Source organism: Sardina pilchardus, chromosome 1, assembly GCF_963854185.1.
Source record: "Sardina pilchardus chromosome 1, fSarPil1.1, whole genome shotgun sequence".
In the NCBI taxonomy this organism is placed as follows: domain Eukaryota; kingdom Metazoa; phylum Chordata; class Actinopteri; order Clupeiformes; family Clupeidae; genus Sardina; species Sardina pilchardus.
This window is the reverse complement of record NC_084994.1, coordinates 40934412-40955455: the sequence shown is the minus strand read 5'-3', so window position 1 is coordinate 40955455 and position 21044 is coordinate 40934412. Positions and strand designations below refer to the sequence as shown.

The window sequence follows — 21044 nt, the reverse complement described above, 5'->3', positions numbered from 1 at the left end:
AATAAAATAAGTCTGTCCCCAGGTTTTCCGTCATTTCCACCACCCTCAACAAAATCCACCTTAATAGGCCCACCTTAAATATTTTATTTACTTGGTTACCATGGAAATAATAGAACAAAGGAAGTATTAGTTGAAGGTGAAACTTCTGGAACATGACCTATTAAGATCAAGACAATAAATTAAGGTAACTCAAGCTTCTAAGCACAGTATTTTTATTCAGCGTCATTTCCACCTCAGCTGTAGTTCAGTTGAATTAAGTAAAACAAATATGAAAATAATGTATTTATGTTTATTAAAAGTAAACAATATGCTAAGTCCAAAAGTAGCTAAGTCTGACACATGAGGGTGCACTATATTGCAGAAAAACTGCTAAAATGTCATTTCCACCTCTGTCATTTCCACCTCCAAGAAATTACAGGCATAGCTTTAAACATGATATAAATGCCATTTTTGTGCACTATTTGCATGTTCTCATAACATACATGTGCTTTTGGACTGAGAACTTTAATATCACCATTCCAGTACACTCTATATTGATTTTATTTTTCCAGTGGTGGAAATGACATCATTGAAAACGCATTACAGAAAAACTGTTAAAAATAGTAACATTTCATGGAATTCTAAAACTGCCCACTGTTATATTGTGTTAGAAGACAAATGAATGAAGTTAGGAAAACTATTTTATGTGTGTTTTAAGAGAGTGAATTTTCCAAAAGTTCACAGTGCCGAAAGTGCTCCTAGTTGGAGAATCACCTCTGGCTGAGTGAAATTGCTTCCTGTTAATCTTCTCATGGTTCACTGATAGAGGGTGAATATGTTTGGAAAATGCATGTTTCATAGCAATATGAAAAAACTATATTGAATCAATTCTAAATAATTATTTAACATTCCCCTACCTTCTCTTGAAGAGATGTCTACCAATGTCTGAATGACAGCACTTTTGATGAGTGACTGGACGTGTGAATGTGGAAACAATAAGCTGACGAAATGCTTCTCTTTTTGTATTGTGGGTTCTTGCATAATAGTGATTGGTCTTGCTGACACAAGACCATTACACCACCATGAACAGCTTCCTCAGATCAGTGTCATGTCAGGTCTGGTGAGGCTAGGTACTGTGGACCCAAAAGCAGACTCAGAGGCAGACGGTTGATTGTGAAGTTTTAATGTAGACAAACATTATGCCTGCTGCCTTAAAATTGCAGTAAGGACTGAAGTGTGCAGACAATGTATGTGGAAGAATGACACACAAAATAGGCAGTCAGGCAGAATCAGACAAAAAAGCATGGCAGACATCCAAACAGGCAAAAACAAGCAGAGAGATCAGTATTCAGTTCAGGCCCCCAAAGAGGCAGGGCCTTTGGGGGTTGATAATGCAAACGGGGAGAGACCAGTGGAGGAAGTGGGCAAGGAGTTGTGTGTATGCTGTACTCCCCCAGCTTCATGGTTCGCTTGTTCGGTCTGTCCATTTGTCTGGGGGCAGAAACTTGAAGATAAGCGGGGAGAGGCACCGATTAATTTGCAAAACTCTTTCCAGATTTGAGTAGAGAACGGTGGCCCACAAACACTACAGGAAGGGCACACAGCCTTGCCTTGCCTTGCCTTGCCTCTGCCTTGAAAAGTTTGTTCTGCAGCAGAAACTAATTTATTTTTAAAAACAAGAACAAAGGCTATGGCAGAGGTTCTACATGCAGTTGCAGCATCGTCTCAGCGTTTAGGCTACTTTAGTACTGTGAGTGTCACTGACTAATGTGAAAGAGGAGAAATACAGAAAATCCTCTTGGTTAAATAGAGACAAGACGGCATTTCGTCTTTCAGATTTCAACTGGTCGATCACAGCCTCAGTATGCATATTATAACGGCATTCCTTTGTTTATGCTCAGGAAATACTGTACGTTTTGTACATAGACTGTTAATGAATGAGCGTCAAACGTAATGCAACAACAGTATTATTCTCCCATTAAAAGTCATTATGGCATCACACACTTATTTTGAATATTATTTTAAGGTACAACACCTACGTAATGCTCCTTTAATTCTGCCAGTATCAATGATCATTATGTCATTATCTCATTGTAAATATATGGGTGTTGATGTATTTGGTGTCTGAAACAGGTTAATTAACAGAAAAACTGAGGACTGGGCATAATAATAATAATAATAATAATAATAATAAATAAATAAAACATAAACCTTGGCACTGGTGTGCACATGAAGCATGCATTGCAGTCAAACAAAGCCTTTATTATGATACACTTTGTGTTGCAGGGCCTGTGAGAGCCGCATGTAAATAAAGTAAAGGAAAGTATTTAGCAGACATACATTGTGAATGTACTGAGGTTTCTGTGAATTTAGCACTAAGGTATCCGCATTGGATGGTACCTAGATCATCAGACTGATGAAAAAGGTCTCGCGTGGTGCAATACCAAGCACTCTCGACAAACACTGGCAATGTCAGGAATGCCATTATCCATATTTTAAGTCAGTGTAACACCAACACGAGTTTGAAACTTGTTTGAGTTTGAGTTATATTGAGTTATAAAGTAGTATAAATGTAGCGTATCCAGTTGTAAAAATATTGAAGAAAATGCTTAACTTGTCACACTTGCTTTTAAAAGACTATAGCCTACTTAAATGCTAGCCTAATATACATTATTGGAGGAGACCTACATGCAAATAACCTATATGGACCTCTTGAATGTCCCATTAGGAATCAATAAAGTATCTATCTATCCATCTATCCATCCATCAGCTGTAGATAGTAGGCTACGTGGCGTGTGACACAAAGGGGACCTGCCATTGCCATACGTGTGGTTATGGACCTGCTAATTACAGCCCCTCAGGTCCATATACTGTAGATAATTTGCATTTCGTTGAATAGCAGCCTAATGGATAATCAGACATTCATGGTGCATTTTGAGTGCGCCTGTAAACTAGTCAAATAGGTGTTGCAGGTTCGCTCTTACGACCACTTCTATTTCGCGCAACAAGTCAACGTGACTTTTTATGTGTGAATTATGTGTGCGGATCCAAGGTTGTTTGCAATTGCTCGTGTACATAGCAAAATATTTTTTTACAACGATGGTCATGATGGACTGCGCCGTCACAACCCACACGCGGAGATTCTGTTCATGTGCGTGGGTGTTGTTCACATAATATCCGCATGTAAGCATCATATCTGAATCACCCGAAGCGTCGGACATCTACGGAGGACAAGTCTAAAAGCAGTTAAAATAATAACAGCCCTTCTCGTTTTCGTTGTAAAGTTGTATAAAGAACAACGTAAAGTTACCGCGTCGAACCTCTAAATGTGGGCGTTGGTGACGTATTTCCCCTTAATGCCCGCGCAATCTCTGTTCAGAAAGAGGAGGGGCCGTGAAGGGGCAGTGCTAAGTAGTTTTCACCAACGTCCTCTCTGTGTGTAAAAGAACGAGTTGCAAGTGCTTATAAGTCATTCCTACAAATCTCAGCTGAAATTATTTGCAATTATGTCCGGAAGAGGTAAAGGAGGAAAGGGTCTTGGAAAGGGAGGCGCAAAGCGTCACCGAAAAGTTCTTCGTGATAACATCCAGGGAATCACCAAGCCTGCAATCAGGCGACTGGCTCGCCGTGGTGGCGTAAAGCGTATTTCTGGTCTCATCTACGAGGAGACTCGTGGTGTGTTGAAGGTTTTCCTGGAGAACGTGATTCGTGATGCCGTCACCTACACCGAGCATGCCAAGAGAAAGACCGTGACCGCCATGGACGTCGTTTACGCCCTGAAACGCCAGGGCCGTACTCTGTACGGTTTCGGCGGTTAAAAATCAGCTTTCTTTCCTCAACTTAAACCCAAAGGCTCTTTTAAGAGCCACCCACATCCTTTAGAAGAGAATATTTCTGTGTGTGTAGGGAACTATGAATTATATAGGCTACTTTTATTAGGCTACACATTACACTGTCAGAACTTGCAGGATCAGGGCATTGCGATGCTATGAGAGCGTGGTAAAGTTGAATATCCAACATCCAATATAAAACCAACTTTACCACGATTCCAACGAGACACTTCTAACGAACAGGCTGCGTTCTTATAAAAAAAATACCATGAGCACCTCAAATTAGAGTTCTAAAAAAATCATGCCGGTTCCGGGGCGAGTAGCCTAGTCCAACCCATTAAACAAATAGGCCATATTTTATCGTTTGAGTCATTACACGCAGAAGTCTCGCCATAACTATTTCTGTTGTCTGTCAAGTTTATAGGCCTACATTATTTTAGCCTCAGTCACAGACAGTGTATACGTGTACATGAATGTATACTTGGAGTTAATTTAAGGGACATTTCGTGATGTGTTTCATTTATCTATCCTAACTTTTTGCGCAGTGCTGTAAGGTTTTAGAATTGTAAAAATTGCAGCGCAGTACAAACAGTTCAGTAAAGAACCATTATTACAGGAGTAATGTTGCTCAAACGTTAATAATGATTCGAGAAGTACATTAAAGTGTCTGAGTAAAACTGTAATCATGAATTAGAAGGCCAAATGTAGAACTATTCACTATTCATTGGCATTCAGAAGAAAAATGCGGGAAAAGAACAACAGGTGGGGTAAACTCATGATTTGTGGGTGGTGCTGACCTTCTCTCACTGACGGCCCCCTTTAAAAATGACCAACCGTGTCTGGGTATTTGGTTTCGGGGGGACATAACAGGTCATTGTGATCGTGGGTGTATGATTGTCGTAGTCTATCATTTGCATAGAACCTGGGATATACAATAGGTAACTTCTAAGTTCAGGTCAGTTTCTCTGTTATTATCAGCCGAAGCGACATCATGCCAGACCCAGCCAAGCCTGCCCCGAAGAAGGGCTCCAAGAAAGCCGTGACAAAGACGGCAGGAAAAGGAGGCAAGAAACGCAGAAAGTCCAGGAAGGAGAGCTATGCAATCTACGTGTACAAAGTCCTGAAACAGGTCCACCCTGATACCGGAATCTCTTCTAAAGCGATGGGCATTATGAATTCCTTCGTGAATGACATCTTTGAGCGCATTGCTGGAGAGGCTTCCCGTTTGGCTCACTACAACAAGCGCTCCACCATCTCTTCCAGGGAGATCCAGACCGCAGTGCGTCTGCTTCTGCCCGGTGAGCTGGCCAAGCATGCTGTGTCCGAGGGAACCAAGGCTGTGACCAAGTATACCAGCTCCAAGTAGATCCGAATTCGAAAAGTTCTCTTCTCAAAGGCTCTTTTAAGAGCCACTCACATTTTCTTTTGAAAAGTAATACCAATGTGATCACGCCTAACTATTAAACTTTTGTACAGCTTTGTCTTACAGTTCTATTTGAGGACCTAATGTCTCTGCTGAGTAGTAGCCTGTGGGACCATTTGAGTATTAAATCTACTACACGGTCACGACTTAAATCATGTAAAGGTGTTTATCCAGCATACAAATCTGAAAGTGAGAAACCTTAACTAAAAACTGACTGGAAAACCTGACGTTGAAAAGCAGGAGGCTGTTTTGGTGTCATGTATCTGATCTATTAATCAGGTCGTTGCTTGAATTGCTGGTTTATATCACTATTACCCATACTGTGTGTATAGTTTGACCAACTGAATTCAAAATACCATAATTGATTTAACAATGACTGCCTAAATCGACATAAAAAAAAAAGGTAACCTTACTCAAACCAGTAAAAATCTGTGAATGTGTGGCGGTTCTGCAAGCAGTTTGGAAAGTATAGCTTTTTTGAATGTGTGGTTGGCTCTTAAAAGAGCCTTTGAGTTATAGGGTGCAAACTTCAATTAATTTAAGCACGCTCCCCGCGGATACGACGAGCCAACTGGATGTCTTTGGGCATAATGGTGACTCTCTTGGCGTGGATGGCGCAAAGGTTGGTGTCCTCAAACAGACCGACGAGGTAAGCCTCGCTGGCCTCCTGAAGAGCCATGACTGCAGAGCTCTGGAAGCGCAGATCAGTCTTGAAATCCTGAGCGATTTCTCTGACCAGACGCTGGAAGGGCAGCTTGCGGATCAGCAGCTCGGTGGACTTCTGATAACGACGGATCTCTCTCAGAGCGACGGTTCCTGGCCTGTAACGGTGAGGCTTTTTCACTCCACCGGTAGCCGGTGCGCTTTTACGCGCAGCTTTGGTGGCGAGCTGTTTTCTCGGAGCCTTACCTCCTGTAGATTTGCGGGCTGTCTGCTTGGTTCTTGCCATGACTAGTTCCTCAGGTTAGAAGAGTATGAACTGTTAGGCGGAACGCGGGTATATAAAGTCTATGACAGCAGCCCCCGCCCCCTGTTTACGTCAGGTTTTTGGTCTCCGCTGATTGGTCTTTTAGTTCCCTCCTCATGGCGCCTAAAATTCAAAATACAAAGCGCAGCCCATACGCCTCTATTATTGCTTTATTCACTATTCACAAAACCGACATAAAAATAAATGTACTTTCTTTCACATATTTCAAGCTACAGCATGTAGCCTACAAGCACAAGTCATGACTTAAAGTAGCCTGTATTTTCTCAATTTAGACATTCAAATACTAGTGTTTAGGAAAAGCCAGACTATCCGCAATATAATAGGCCTATTGAATTGTGTTTATCATCGCTCACTACCTCCTTCTTTTATGATTGTGTATGTGTGCGACTGTGGTTGATAAATATCTGTTGATATTGTTTTTAAATCAATTTGAAGTCATTTATTGTATTCACTCTTAAACCCACTAACCAATTTTGTTTTACTCCGCAATGGCAGAATAATTAAGATTATGGTCGTTTATTGTCCTTCCTTAATCAGTCATCTGGACTAGGAATTTAGTGGCTAGGAAGACCAATTCCTGTTGGAGTACTGTTGATTATATTACATTACTACACAAAAGTACGTTGTAACAGTAGATATCATGCCAAAAGCAACTTGGAATTTACTTTAAGTTATTTGGGTGGCTCTTAAAAGAGCCTTTTTTCATAGATTCAGAGGGAGCCAATTTACTTGGACTTTTCGGTCTTCTTGGGCAGCAGCACAGCCTGGATGTTAGGCAGCACACCACCCTGAGCGATGGTCACTCCGCCGAGCAGCTTGTTCAACTCCTCGTCGTTACGCACAGCCAGCTGCAGGTGGCGGGGGATGATACGGGTCTTCTTGTTATCACGGGCAGCGTTACCGGCCAACTCCAAGATTTCAGCAGTCAGGTACTCGAGCACGGCAGCCAAGTAGACCGGCGCACCAGCACCCACACGCTGGGCATAGTTGCCTTTACGCAGCAGCCTGTGCACGCGGCCCACGGGGAACTGCAGTCCAGCCCTGGACGACCTGGTCTTAGCCTTTGCTCTGGCCTTGCCACCAGTTTTGCCTCTTCCGCTCATGATTGCAGTTAATGTTGAAAGTTTATCTTCAAATGTCTTGATTTAAGGTGTCAAGTCCTATTATATAAGGCCAGCTCGGGGCTACTCAGTGCCTCAGTGGCTGAGAAAAGAATGCTGAGAGCCAATCAACGTGTAGTTCGCTGCTTACGTCAATTCAGTTCTATTTGGCGCTTGTAGCACAATGTGCTTACACCTCCCTCTAATCTTTAAATTTAACATGCGGTAGGCCTATATATTAGGAAAGTAGCCCAATAAACAAAATTAAATTATATCAACATTTCCGGATGGTGGCTTTCTGAACACTATTACAACAGTGAACTGAAATGGTTGCGTGTTGCACTATATTGGATACTTTGTGTCATGCTTGGAAGCAAACTGATAGAATAGAATAAGGCACATTATCTGTAAGATATTTTGAAATAATCAATGTTAAAGGGAGTACTTTGTATGATGACGCAATACTTTGCTTAGTAGAATACTATTATATTTATTTGAATTTCATTATCAGTTCATTGCCCACAAAATGTAATGCGCTTAAACATTCACTCCAGAACAATGAGTTTGGAGAATCTGCGAAATCAGGCATAGCAGACACTAGAGGAATAAACGCTTTCAGAGATTTGGGTGGCTCTTAAAAGAGCCTTTTTGTTAGTCGGGGAGAAGAGAACAACATTTACTTCTTCTTAGGTGCCGCCTTTTTGGGCTTGGCGGCTTTGGGCTTAGCAGCTTTAGGCTTGGCCGCCTTTGGTTTCGTTGCCTTGACTTTCTTGGGGCTCTTCGCTGCCTTCTTGGGTGCAGCGGGCTTCTTTGCTTTCTTTGGGCTCTTCGTTGCCTTCTTCGGCGTGGCGGGCTTCTTGGCTGCTTTCTTGGGAGACTTTTTAGCGGCCGCTGGTTTCTTGGCCGCTGCCTTCTTGGCCGCAGCAGGCTTCTTTGCTGCTGGTTTCTTGGCTTTAGGAGCTGCCTTCTTTGCGGGCTTCTTTTCCGCAGCCTTGTTCAGCTTGAAGGATCCGGAGGCACCAGTTCCCTTGGTCTGGATCAGAGTTCCCTTTGTGACCAAGTTCTTGATGGCCACCTTAACACGAGCGTTGTTCTTTTCCACGTCGTATCCACCAGCAGCCAAAGCCTTCTTCAACGCAGCCAGAGAAACTCCCTTCCTCTCCTTAGAGGCAGAGATCGCTTTGACGACGAGCTCGCCCACACTTGGTCCAGTTGTCTTGGGCCGGGGTGCCTTCTTCTTGGGGGCCTTTGCTGGGGCCGCTGCGGGGGCTGGAGCAGCTTCTGCCATTGTCTCGATTACGTTCACGTACAGCCTTCAGAGGTCTGAGAAAATGAATAGCACAACGAGCTGGTGGGCTGTACTTAAAATAAGCATGAGAACCATTTAGACTCAGCAGACAGGGCTCGCCCGGCTTGTCTGTGGCGAAGATATCACTTGTGTTTTCTCCAAGCACGTTTTGTTACAAATATGAATAGTGATACAACATTTACCAACAAGACGATGTCTGTTGTGAAGAGCACAGCCTAGACTTTGAAGTGAATATGTGGGTTCTTCTGGTTGCCCCTTATCCCGTTTGCAACGAACTGGGAACATTTGACGTCTATGTGGAGAGGTTGCAGTCAATCTTGTCTTTGTGAGGAAACCATGCACAAAATTATAGCAGAACCGTGACATGCATCAACAAAAACGTGGCACAGACCAAGAAACGAGTCTCAGTAACAGGTAAACCCAGTGACAACGTGTTTTTTGCAAATGTATACTTTACTCAGAGGAGCTTTTTGATGACAGCGAAACACAGTTAACAAACATGCGCCACACAGGATACATCTTGTAGGTCAAACTATTACACGACCAAGTGATGGGGAAACGAAAGTTGTGTGGCAATATATGACGGCTGCTTAATTAAGAATTCACAATGGTGAATAGAAGAAGATGTTTGTTTGTTTTTTCAACAAAGCGGCTGAGGCTGTTCTTTTAGTCTATGGCTTCAATACTCAAAACAAACACGTCACTTGCCATTAAACTAGGCAACAGGAACCTAATTCAGACATCAAATAAGAAACACAAATAAAACTAAGTTTGAAAATATCTGCACAGTACCCCGTTTTCAATAAGCCTGTATCACTGGTCTCAGGATCTGTAAATAGAGGATGCAGAAGTCAAGGTGTCCAGTTCATAGAAGCGAGAAACAGCAGAGATTGAGCCAGTGGGACATGTCATTTTCAAACAGCACAACTTTTACAACAGAAGCAAAGTGAGGTTGCCATACATGTTTCAGCGAGTGTACTATGGTTAAGCAAAGAAAAACGGCGACTGTATAAATGGCTAAATGATACCATGCTAAACATTCACTAACAGAGAAAGCTAAAGATATGGAGGGTGGGAAGAAAGGACATTGACATCCGGCGATCCAGTCAGGTTGCCACACCAACACGTCTTTGTCATTGTGTTGTTATTTCATGAGATCCGTGAGCTCCCTCTCTGACGCCTGCAGAGGGTGTCTCTCTTCTCGGCAGATTAGCATACACTGAATGCTGAGACAAACACACAGAGAAAGTTTTGATATGTATTCCATATACCAGTGTGCTATTACAGAGCAGTCAATCAGGCTGCTCAAACAAGCTAAATAAGAGATCATTTACCTGCAGTGTGACATACACAGAGGATTGGGTCCTGGGGTTGAGAGTTGTGTACCTGTCATCATGGACATCATCATGGTCACTCTAAAAGATTAAGAGAGAGAGAGAGAGAGAGATTCTGTATAATTATTGAAAATTGGTGGTGATGTAAGTAAATCATTTTCGCATTAGTCTACTTAAAACATTGAACTTTTTTTTCAAGAATGTAATCGATTATCAATACCTGATTTGTGGTGGTGTTTTCCCTTGCCATTGTATACATCCTACATATAACACAAGGAACCATCTACAGTTTTAATTTCACAAGTATAAACAACCTCCAATGTACTACCCACATGAAGTACTTTTTATATGAAATATAAACAAAAATGTTTTATACAGTATGAAGAAGCAAAGTAGAAAAACATGATGATTGTTTATGTTCTGATATTTTGCACTTCCACCACTACAAAATTGTATGCCTCAGATTTAAACAAATTTCCACTTTTTACCTGATAGACACCAGCATGAGAGCAAGAATCAAGGCTACGATGATTCCTAATGTGACAGCCATGGCAAGTCCAAATCGGTCTGGAACTACAGTATAAACATTATTTTACATCATCGTAAACATAATAGCATTCAACATACAAAACACTGGCATGATGATTCTTGAAGTGTAACTCCGCCAAAAATGGACCCCAGGCTGTTTTTCTGCATGAAAACATATCAAACTAGAAAAGCACTCAGAGAGCACAGACGTCCGCCAAGCAAAAACATAACCGCCTCCTGGATCCAGAAGGTGATATGGATCACTCCCAAAATTTAATTGTTTCTTCCTTGGGTCAATTCAGATTGTTTTTTGTTTTTTTTCAAATGTCATTCAAATCTATCCATAACTTTTTGAGTTATCTTGCGAACGGACAAACAGACAGACAGACAAACAAACAAACAAACCCTGATGAAAACATAACCTCCTTGGCAGAGGTAATAAGCTTTGGAGACAGTATTTCATGTTGATCAACCACTCGGCCTACAGAGCTTGCACTGGTGCACCCTATAGCCCAAAACCGCAAACAGTGGATTAGCTAAGGCTTTCCAAATAGCATTTTTTTATATTGTTCAAAACAGCACCAAACCTCGTCAGTAGCTTGTTCAGGGTCCCTACACATTTAAATAGCCTATCAAATCAACACAGATATCCTAACAAATCTAATAATCCACAACAGCTCCATCTTTAGTTTGTCAGCATATACTGTTCTCACCACAATATCAAACTCAAATGTTGACAGTTCTGCAGGATCTGTAAGGGATGGTAATTCAAAATGCAATGGTGACTTTCTTTGACCTTTCTTTACGCCTACTGTCAAGCCACAGCTGTACTGTAGGTATATTCCTTGAGCCATATTGGATAAACATCAATAAAAATATAGGTGAAATTGTGCAAAGTGGGGAACACACCTATGCATGGGTTGCTGCTGCTAATAGGCAGAGATTGGACTGTTGGAATGTATCCTCCTGAACAAGAACAGTTGTAGCTGCCAATGGTGTTGGAGCAGATGGAGTTTGGACCACATGGATCAAACTTACATTCATTAATATCTATAAGGAAAAAATAATCTCTCATTTATTTGGACAAAATGCTGAATTTATTTAGTAAATAATCATTTTACTATGTATTCGAGAACTCTTTGAAGAAGGACTATGAATATGGTATACTAATAGTCCCAGAGGATGTTTACAAACACAAACACACAGTTGAGGCAAAATAGTTACACACTGAAATTTAAATAAAAGACTAGATACCTATGCATGGGTTGCTGATGTTAATGAGCAAAGATGTGTTTTTTGGGGTGTATCCTCTCCAGCAAGAACAGTTGTAGCTGCCAATGGTGTTGGCACAGGCTGAGTTCGGACCACATAGATGAAGGTCACATTCGTTTACATCTATCAACAGCAGAAGAAAAGGACATCTGTTATGTCAATTGCATTTAATAAAACGAAGCACCAACAACTATCCCCCTTCCAGATCCTCTCGACTGAAAGTCCATATAAGGAGATTATGTCATGTAAGATCTAGACTTTCCTTCGAGGGGAGCTGGTATAGCGGACAGTTATCTTAAAAGTCTTCTGTAATAAACTCCAGGTTTGCTAATTAAGTTGATGGTGCTTCGTTTTATGGGGAAAAAGAAAAGGCAAGAAGAAAAGGAGAGTTAACATCACCTGGTCGGGGGTCTATTACAAAGATATTGACTCCAGGTAATCCAGAGTAAGTTTCTCCCTCTTTGGTTGTAAACCTGAAGGCATATTCCCCAGAGTGACCGGCTCTGATGTCTTTCAGTCTCAAAGTACAGCTACTCTTTTTGTTTCCAAGATATTCAACATGATTTTTGTATTCAAAATTCAGATCTTTTGGGTGTTTTTTAGATGTGTGATTATTAAACCAATATGTTTCGACAATGCTATGATTTGGATGAAAGTAAGTGCAGGGAATATCCACCGATGAGCCCATTAATGCAGAGATCTTCTTATTGGAGTAGATTACACCCCAGCACTTTTTACGGGGAACACCTATAATCCAACCAGAGCACAAAAAGCCATATTAATCAGAGCTATGGACTGTGTACATGTATGCTGTGAGTGGTGAAGTTGTCTGACTATATACAAATGAGAAAGTCATCAGATAAACCACTGAATAAACATGGAACAAGGCAGAAATATACAGTATTTACTTTCAAACTAAAATAATAGTTCTAAACTAATACACTGAAGGTGTTCTGCACTTACACTTTGCAGGGGAGCGTAGAGATTCATGACCTTTCACAGCACAGGAGTAACTGGCCACTTCTGTGACTAGTATGGAGGCTGTGGTTTTGCCCTGTACAGTCTGTCCATTCTTGTACCAGACATACTGAGAACCCAAACTGCAGGAGGTGCTGCAGGTCACTTCAATCTGATTCGGATTCCCTGCATCAACTTCCTTTACCTCCATATCTGATTGCAGTGAGACAGAAGCTGCCATTAAAAAGCAGTTGATTATATCTGGACCTAGTAATGAGATATCATATAATGCCTTTTGAACTCCTGCGCTGAGCAGTACCGGTAACAGTCAGTGTAATCCCAGGTGTCCTTGTTATCCCATCCGAGTGTAGTACTGTGTAAAACCTAAACTGATAAACCCCAGAGTGGTCATCTGAAAGTTTGTCAATTTTCAGGCTGCAATCAGGATACTTGGAGTGGTTTTCAGTGACGCTTCTGCTCCTCTCTTCGTACCACTCTTCTCTGAGAAGGATCCCAATGAAGATGTATGTGCAGGGCAGGACCACTGATGCCCCTTTAAGACCACAGACTTTAGTGGTGGAGTATGTCACCATCCCTCCAGACTGCACAGCTGAAACAGTCAATGGCAACAACAACAACAACAACAACAAAATGAAATCCTAGTGACTTAAGTTTTCATTTTGGAAATTAAAATAAAGATCTTCAATATACTGTATCACTGAGGACAGTCTAGTTTGTTTTACTTTACCTGGCAGGAGTAGGTGAAAAAATGCAACTATGCATATGCCTTCAAAACGCATGTTGTGCTTTCCCTGCATTAATGGATGAAACACACATTTAGTGCTCAGATGATATTGTTTGGAGAAGACATGTTTCAACAGTAGCATGAGACAAAAGCAGACATGCTAACACAAAGATTGCACACAAAAAAAGTCAATGAAACCTCAAAGGTTAATATACAACGGAGTATTAGGGCCACACATGAAAAAGATATATATGTTTGCCAAGAGAAGATTAAACTTGACATGTTGACATAATAAAGTTGGCATATTATTGACTTTAATTTCGACAATTAATCTTGATATGTCCATCAAAACTAGTATGGAGAGAGATCGACCACTCCAAAGTAGGGTACAACTTGGACGATGGAAATGGGGCGATGAATTAAACATGCCAGTTTCCTCTGAGTGCAATAACGATAGACAGACATCATACACCTGGTCCAGCTTAAAAAAAAACAAAAAAAAAACAATGATCAAATGCTACAGGGAGAGGAAGGGCAGAGAGAGAGAGAAGTGCGTAATTTCTTAGAAATAATGACCCATCTGTACATCTGCCTTTTGCAATTGGTATTTTGTAATTCCATGGTATTCTTCACTAAACGGAGATCATCTCGACTCTTCAAAATAAATAAATATTGGATTTTTACATAACAAAAAAGGCCATGGCTTGAAAGTGATCAGAGATAAATGTACAAATCTTTGAGTATAAACAAAAGTTTATGGAGGGGGTAAATTTGTCCATCCAATTTGCACATTATGACATCACTGGATGGCAACCTCAAATTATTCACCTTTCAGTAAATACTGGATGTTAAACATATTTGAGCAATTTTACTTTCTTTTTTTTGTAATTTCAAAACAGGAAAACAGGAAAATGTAAACCAATAATAGTAAACTATTACACACAAACCCTCTGCTACTGTACAATATAGTAACTGGTAAAATCTTTTCTTTTCTATTGCGAGTGACTTAGTTTGTAGTTCTTCAGAACCATGTTAACACCTTAGTTCAGCTTAAAAGTGATCACTTAGGGAAGGACAGAGAGAGAGAGAGAGACAGATGTGAGTGAGAGAGAGAAGTGCGTAATTTCTCAGAAATAATGACTAATCTGTACATCTGCAATGTGAAATTCCAAGGTATTCATGGTAGGCTGTTTCTTCACTTAAAGGGATAGTTCGGGTTTTAAGACACGAAGTTATATGGGTTCCCTGTCAGCAACGTTGTGCATAAGCACTGACTTACCCCCCCGACAGTGTTTTTCTTCTCAAAACCATATGCGTTCAAAAGAGTAATATAGGCCTAATTTGCACCACAAAAACGTTGTCCAGCTGTCAGTAGCGCGCAGTAATAGGAATCGAGAAAAATAGTGCCAAGTGATAACGAGGTTTGAATTTTTCCTGGACAACGTTTTTGTGGTGCAAATATATCACTCTTTTGAACGCATATGGTTTTGAGAAGAAAAACACTTTACTTTCGTGACCCCAGCAACTTGCCGGACTACTTTCTTCAGCATCAAAAGCGATCAAAAACCGGCTGGATCTCGGCTCACAGGACGCTGTCGGGGGGTAAGTCAGTGCTGATGCACAACGTTGCTGACAGGGAACCCATATAACTTCGTGTCTTAAAACCCGAACTATCCCTTTAACTGAGATCATCTTACCTCTGCATTCCCTTTCCCAGTCAGATATTTAAAGGAGCAGTTAAGGATTTTGCAGGAAGTTGCATTTGTTTGTCTTTATGTTAATGTTTAAATGTACTACAGATGCTTTTGCATAAGCGCTTCATGATGACAGAAATGTGTTAACATTCAACAAGACACGCAGTATAGCCCAGCAGCAATCTATCTGAAATAACACCTATTAGAAAAAACATTCACCAGCGTCAAATATTGTTGTGGAAAGTGTGCATAGCTCAAACCGTATCAACCCCCAGCTTGGACAGTGACATGACATTTCAACATTATACAGTCCCTTCCATATTGGAACACATTCTAAAGTTGACTAATATTTTGGAAATTGATCTTAATGCCTTAAATAAAAATTAAAAAAAAATATGAGGAATATCCAACCTAGGGACATCAATTTTCTTTTTGAATGAATAATGTATTGTGAATAAATAAATGGTTTCCTTAAAATATAGGGGTCATAAGTATTGTAACGCCAAAGTTGACCCTATGTGTTCAAATTCCCAGGCAGGCAGATTTTTTTTTTTATTTTTTTTTTAATGCCAGTTATTTCATGGATCCAGGACACTATGCACCCTGATAAAGTCCCCTTGGCCCCTTGGAATTAAAATAGCCCCACATCATCACATACCCTTCACCATACCTAGAGATTGCCATGGTTTTATTTCAGTTAGCCTATTAGCTGGTTTCATTCTCATTGAGCTCAATACAATTCAAACCAGCTACCGGTAATACTGTAGGTTAACTGAAACAAAACCATGCCTCTTGAATCTCTTGAAATAAATAAATGATAAAAAAAAATATGCCTGCCTCTATGGGAAATGTAATACATAGGGTTAACAGCTGCTCCAATACTTATGACCCCTGTATTTTAAGAGAAACATTCTAAATGATTAAACATATATGTACAGTACATTGAATATATTTCTTCATGTGTGGCCCCAATATTCTTTCATATTAAACAAATAAAATAACGTCATTTTAGAGACAAATATCCCCTTACCTATCTTCTCATGAAGAAATGTCTGCCAGCATCTGAATGCGGGCACCGTTAATGACAGGATGTCTGAATGTGGAAATAAGCTGACGAAACGTACAGTGTGCAGACACTTTCCTTGCTGACATCAGACCATTTTCTCCATCACAAACAGCTTCCTCGGAAAAGTGTCATCTGTACGTGTCATTGCTGGTGAGGCCAAATTAAGACTGCAGACCCAAAAAGCAGACTGAGAGGCAGAGGGTTGATTACAAAGTTTTAATGTAGACCAGGGGTCTCAAACTCAAATGAGCTGGGGGCCACTGCTGTCAATGGCATCTGCCTCAAGGGCCACATTAGTGTTCAAGAATAATGATAATAAAAAAGAATAGATACCTCTGAAAATGCTGTTTTTAATTATTTCAAATGGCCTATAACACAAAACTGCAAGTCTTTTTTTATCTATTCTGTGCTAGCAATCTTACGTATCTTATAAATAAAACAAATATTAGTACAAATTATAAAAACAAGCAAAAAACAGGTATATGTGTGTGTGTCACACAAAATAAAAAAATATGTTGCTTTTTTTATTTATTTGTTTTATTATTATTGTTATTATTATTATTTTAAACGTATTTCACACAATGGTTTTAAGGAATTATAATTACTAAACTGTCCAATGTATGCTATCAACCTAATTCCCTCTTAATTTCCCGATGTTGAAAACAAATCTGCCAGGGTGTTAACATTCGATGTTAGCCACCAGAGAATGTGAGAACATGTGCGCTCATTAGACTTGATCATGCTCTCATTTGAACCTTTGTAAAAATGTGTGCAATCAAGTTAAAGGAGGTCATGATTTACTAAATTGAGCGCACAATCTTGTCAAATGAGACCTAGACCGTGAGCCAGGGCCTCAAATTATGGAAACCGTTACCGAAAAGGTGGCAAAGGCTACCATACCTTTCCTGAAAGCTTGGAATCTCAGCTTTCCAGTGATGTATGATGGCCATCTGACAAGAGTAGCTGTTTTGAGTTATGACACATAATGTAAACTAAGGTTGAAGAAATAATGCGTATAAATCAAGCAGAACACTGACAAATCTGATCATGATATTGGACATATAGGAATATCTTATTTTGTTATGTTTGGTATCATTTTAAAGGGGAGACTCTGGGCTTTCATTTAAATAATTTAGTGAACATTTTGGATAAGTACAGCCAACCCTGGAGCTCTTCAAACCTTTAATCACACACATTTTCCTGCCATTTCCGCCTAGGTCATCTTTTGTCTTTTAATCCTGTGGCACCAGAGAGCATCAGAGAAACAAAATTCAAACACTGAAATACTGGCATGACCCTATGGATTCAGAAAATGTATCATTTACCCATATTTTCTAATTTGGAGGGGGTGATTTTCAGTCTTATATCAGACATGCCGTTTTTTTCAAAGACAGAAACAGTAGTGTACTATTACCCCTAGGCTAATTTGTTGATATGTCGAGTTGAAAGTCTGAGGTAAATATTTTTAAAAAGTTGTTATTCTGCATTTTTAGATAGTTCAAAAGGTCCTTAATACATATTTTATACAATTTTAATACATATTTACATTAAAAAATGAATGCCTTGTTCTCAGGCAAAAAAATACTGGTAAATAGGATACATTTTTTTTATATATATCACCACAAAACTTTCCCAGTTTATCACAAACATTAAGACAAAAGTAATGACTAAATATGCAAATGAGGATTAATTTCTAAAATAGGCTATAGCCTGGGTGTTCCCATCCTGCCTTGCGCTGTGATTTCATTCATGCTGCTAAGGCAGTCTGGAAACTACCGCCCTAATTTTTGCCTGAGATAAGGGACCAATCACAGAACAGGGGGGAAAGTAGGACGATGATGAGCTAGACGCATTTGATAGACATCCGTGGCGCCCAATGAACAGATCTGGGCATTTTTTCAAATACAAGAAAATGAACGTCTGGTTGCCAGACCAAGTCTCATTTGAGAAGTGGTAGGCGCTAGCCAGGCTAAAAATAGGCGCTAATTGGGAGAAATGTTCAAACTTGACATGTACAGTACATATTGAGAGAGAATATGGCCCTTAGGAAGAGGATAATCAATCTTGAAAAACCAACTGTTGGCGTTGGAGCTTCATGACAGGTTGTTGCAAAACAAATCCATCGAGATGTGAAGCATCTCAATTACGACCAGCCATGGTGACCTCTACCAACAGAGTTGGACTCCGATTCCTCTGTGCCTTCTTCTGTGAAGTCATTGCTATCCTGTCTCTTACCAAGCACTGATGAGAAGGAACAACGACTAAGAGACTCATTTGGCATGGATCTACTGTAGTGTATGCCATATCTCATGGCAAAGTGAAGACTTCCAAGCACATCCTTTTGACTTATTCTGTGAAGTCGCTTACTGGTAATGTCAATCTCATCAGAATATTAAGTAGATTTAGTCATTGTGTACCCTACAGTATGCTAGAGGAAATTGACACCTCATAATGCGTGCACAAACTAGGACAGGATGGTGGGGTTACTCCAGACCAAGTGAAGCCATATGTGCCCACAGCTCTAGCCTGGGACAATATTGACAGGCTGGAAGAGCCACTTACAGGCCGTGGAACATCCCATAGGGTCAATGGTATAGTAGTGCAGCCTCGGATGTTAGGTCCTAGGTATGGTCCTCCAACTAGATCCTGGAGCTGTGGCCGAGGGATCTGCAAGTGGTGTTAGTACAATAGATCTCTGAGATTCCATAAAATCATGTATGAATCCCTCCCTAAGCTAGTCTGGAATCAGTTTCACCAGTGGCTCACAAATAACCATCCTGATGCCCACGGTCTCCTAGATATCCTGCCCCTAGACTTGAGTGTCTTTTCTGAGGTTATATCATCAACCACTATAGAAGAATCACTTGACTGTACAATCTTCAGAAAGGTCCATCAGTACTTCTGTGAATTCCTGCAGCATCTCAGATCTCAGCAAGGTCTACTGGCCAGCTTTTGGATGTCATATATTGACATGGTGGAGGTTGTACTAAACCTTGTGAGGGCGTCACGTGAAGGAAACTGGGCATTGCACATCGCTAGCATTCGATCAATCATCCACTGGACCTTTGCCTATGATAATCTGAATTATGCAAGGTCATTCACTGCTTACAACTCAGAGATGAGCCACATTGAACATGAGAGACCAGATCTGTACATCTCCTCTGTGAAGGTGGCTTTTTGGCCTAGCTGAGTGCAACAAACACATTTGGCACGGTTCTGATTGACCAGACCCTTGAGGAAACTGTCAATCGGGACACTCAGACAGCTTGAGGTACAAAAGGGTTCAGCTTGAAGGCCGAGCAGCTGTCTCAAGATATTACATTTCTGCTGAGTACAAAAGCACTTACCTGTCTATATTGAAAAGCTCCCTGGGACTCCAACAAAGTGACTATTCTCACAAGGACCTTGGACAAAGCAGAATTGCCAAAGATGAACACATTACAAGCACTGTGGATCTGATGGATTCTAGTTGGATAAGTCCATTTGCAGGTGGTGAGTCCCTCATTTCTCTGTCTCCTGGAAGTACAGCACCCGCAGATGTTGCTGAAGACCTCCTGAATGCACACACCATTGGCGATAATGCCTACAGAACCTTCTCTGCTAAGCTTGTTGAGAGTAATCCTTCTGCAAAGCAGTTCCATGCACCTCTCCAAGATAAAACTGAAAACGTTCTCCTAAATGCAGGGAAAGGCAAAGACATGCACAACTGGGAATAAAGAAGATATCCTCAAAGTTGATAATCGGATATTTGCTCAGATGGTACTGACTGCACAGAGTAGACAGCTCACCTGCGTAATAGATGGCATGGCACTTGTTCAGAAGCTGAACGGTGATGGCAAGACATTTGCTGATATTGCAGACTATGCCTTGTCTGCTGTGCAAGCTGAAGCAAGTCACAGCACCCGTGTTGACATTGTTTTTATGTACACTATATTGCCAAAAGTATTCGCTCACTTGCCTTGACTCACATTTGAGTTGAGGTCAGGACTCTGTGCAGGCCAGTCAAGTTCATCCACACCAAACTCTGCCATCCATGCTTTTATGGACCTTGCTTTGTGCACTGGTACACAGTCATGTTGGAACAGGAAGGGGCCATCCCCGAGCAGGGCTTGGTCCCTTAGTTCCAGTGAAAGGAACTCTGAATGCTTCAGAATTAACTAAGAGATTTTGGACAATTCCATGCTCCCAACTTTGTGGGATGTTTGGGGATGGCCACTTCCTGTTCCAACATGACTGGCCTGGACAGAGTCCTGACCTCAACCCAATAGAACACCTTTGGGATGAATTAGAGCGGATCCTGAGAGCCAGACGCCTCGTCCAACCACAGTGTGTGACCTCACAAATGCGCTTCTGAAAGAATGGTCAAAAAATCCCATAAACACACTCCTAAACCTTCCCAGAAGAGTTGAAGCTGTTATAGCTGCAGAGTCGACCGATGTCATAATAAGCCCTATGGATTAAGGATGGGATGTGACTGAAGTTCATATGTAAGTCAAGGTAGGTGAGCAAATACTTTGGGCAATATGAGGCTTCTATCAAACACTTGGAGAGAGTGGCCAGAGGTGCAGACTCAGGCACAGACGTCAAACAGATCACTGCATGGCACAGTTCAACAATGTAAGAAATTCCTACAAAAGCAACAAAACAAACCTTGCTACCTTCTTGCTCAAGGATTGGGGCAAAGAACAGTCTAGAACAAGACTTTTCATTGAAAAGGTTCTGTACACTACAACCAAAGATTACAAGGTGACCCAACAGGGAGTGCACAAGGTAGCAGACCTGTCGTCCACTCATAAAGAGGCTGAAACCTGTATGCTAC

The 21044-nt window shown here is 40.9% G+C and overlaps 5 protein-coding genes across 5 annotated transcripts; 2 read left to right on the top strand and 3 right to left on the bottom strand.

Moving 5' to 3' along the window:
* Nucleotides 1–3476: 3476 nt before the first annotated feature.
* LOC134091985 (histone H4) lies at nucleotides 3477–3818 on the top strand. Its single transcript, XM_062544767.1, has one exon. The coding sequence runs from the start codon at nucleotides 3486–3488 to the stop codon at nucleotides 3795–3797; it is 312 nt and encodes a 103-aa protein (XP_062400751.1). The 5' UTR covers nucleotides 3477–3485; the 3' UTR covers nucleotides 3798–3818.
* A 982-nt stretch (nucleotides 3819–4800) lies between these two features.
* Nucleotides 4801–5190, top strand: LOC134075562 (histone H2B-like). The gene has a single exon (XM_062530864.1). The coding sequence runs from the start codon at nucleotides 4801–4803 to the stop codon at nucleotides 5173–5175; it is 375 nt and encodes a 124-aa protein (XP_062386848.1). The 3' UTR covers nucleotides 5176–5190.
* Nucleotides 5191–5770: 580 nt separating this feature from the next.
* On the bottom strand, nucleotides 5771–6183 carry LOC134092020 (histone H3). Its single transcript, XM_062544815.1, has one exon. The coding sequence runs from the start codon at nucleotides 6179–6181 to the stop codon at nucleotides 5771–5773; it is 411 nt and encodes a 136-aa protein (XP_062400799.1). The 5' UTR covers nucleotides 6182–6183.
* Nucleotides 6184–6869: 686 nt separating this feature from the next.
* LOC134091798 (histone H2A) lies at nucleotides 6870–7323 on the bottom strand. The gene has a single exon (XM_062544470.1). The coding sequence runs from the start codon at nucleotides 7321–7323 to the stop codon at nucleotides 6946–6948; it is 378 nt and encodes a 125-aa protein (XP_062400454.1). The 3' UTR covers nucleotides 6870–6945.
* A 673-nt stretch (nucleotides 7324–7996) lies between these two features.
* LOC134075545 (histone H1-like) lies at nucleotides 7997–8608 on the bottom strand. Its single transcript, XM_062530863.1, has one exon. The coding sequence runs from the start codon at nucleotides 8606–8608 to the stop codon at nucleotides 7997–7999; it is 612 nt and encodes a 203-aa protein (XP_062386847.1).
* Between the last annotated feature and the right edge of the window lie 12436 nt (nucleotides 8609–21044).

Bases quoted from the DNA above. Each gene is read 5' to 3' on its own strand.
- LOC134091985 (XM_062544767.1), top strand. From the start codon at position 3,486: ATGTCCGGAAGAGGTAAAGGAGGAAAGGGTCTTGGAAAGGGAGGCGCA.
- LOC134075545 (XM_062530863.1), bottom strand. From the start codon at position 8,608: ATGGCAGAAGCTGCTCCAGCCCCCGCAGCGGCCCCAGCAAAGGCCCCC.
- LOC134091798 (XM_062544470.1), bottom strand. From the start codon at position 7,323: ATGAGCGGAAGAGGCAAAACTGGTGGCAAGGCCAGAGCAAAGGCTAAG.
- LOC134092020 (XM_062544815.1), bottom strand. From the start codon at position 6,181: ATGGCAAGAACCAAGCAGACAGCCCGCAAATCTACAGGAGGTAAGGCT.
- LOC134075562 (XM_062530864.1), top strand. From the start codon at position 4,801: ATGCCAGACCCAGCCAAGCCTGCCCCGAAGAAGGGCTCCAAGAAAGCC.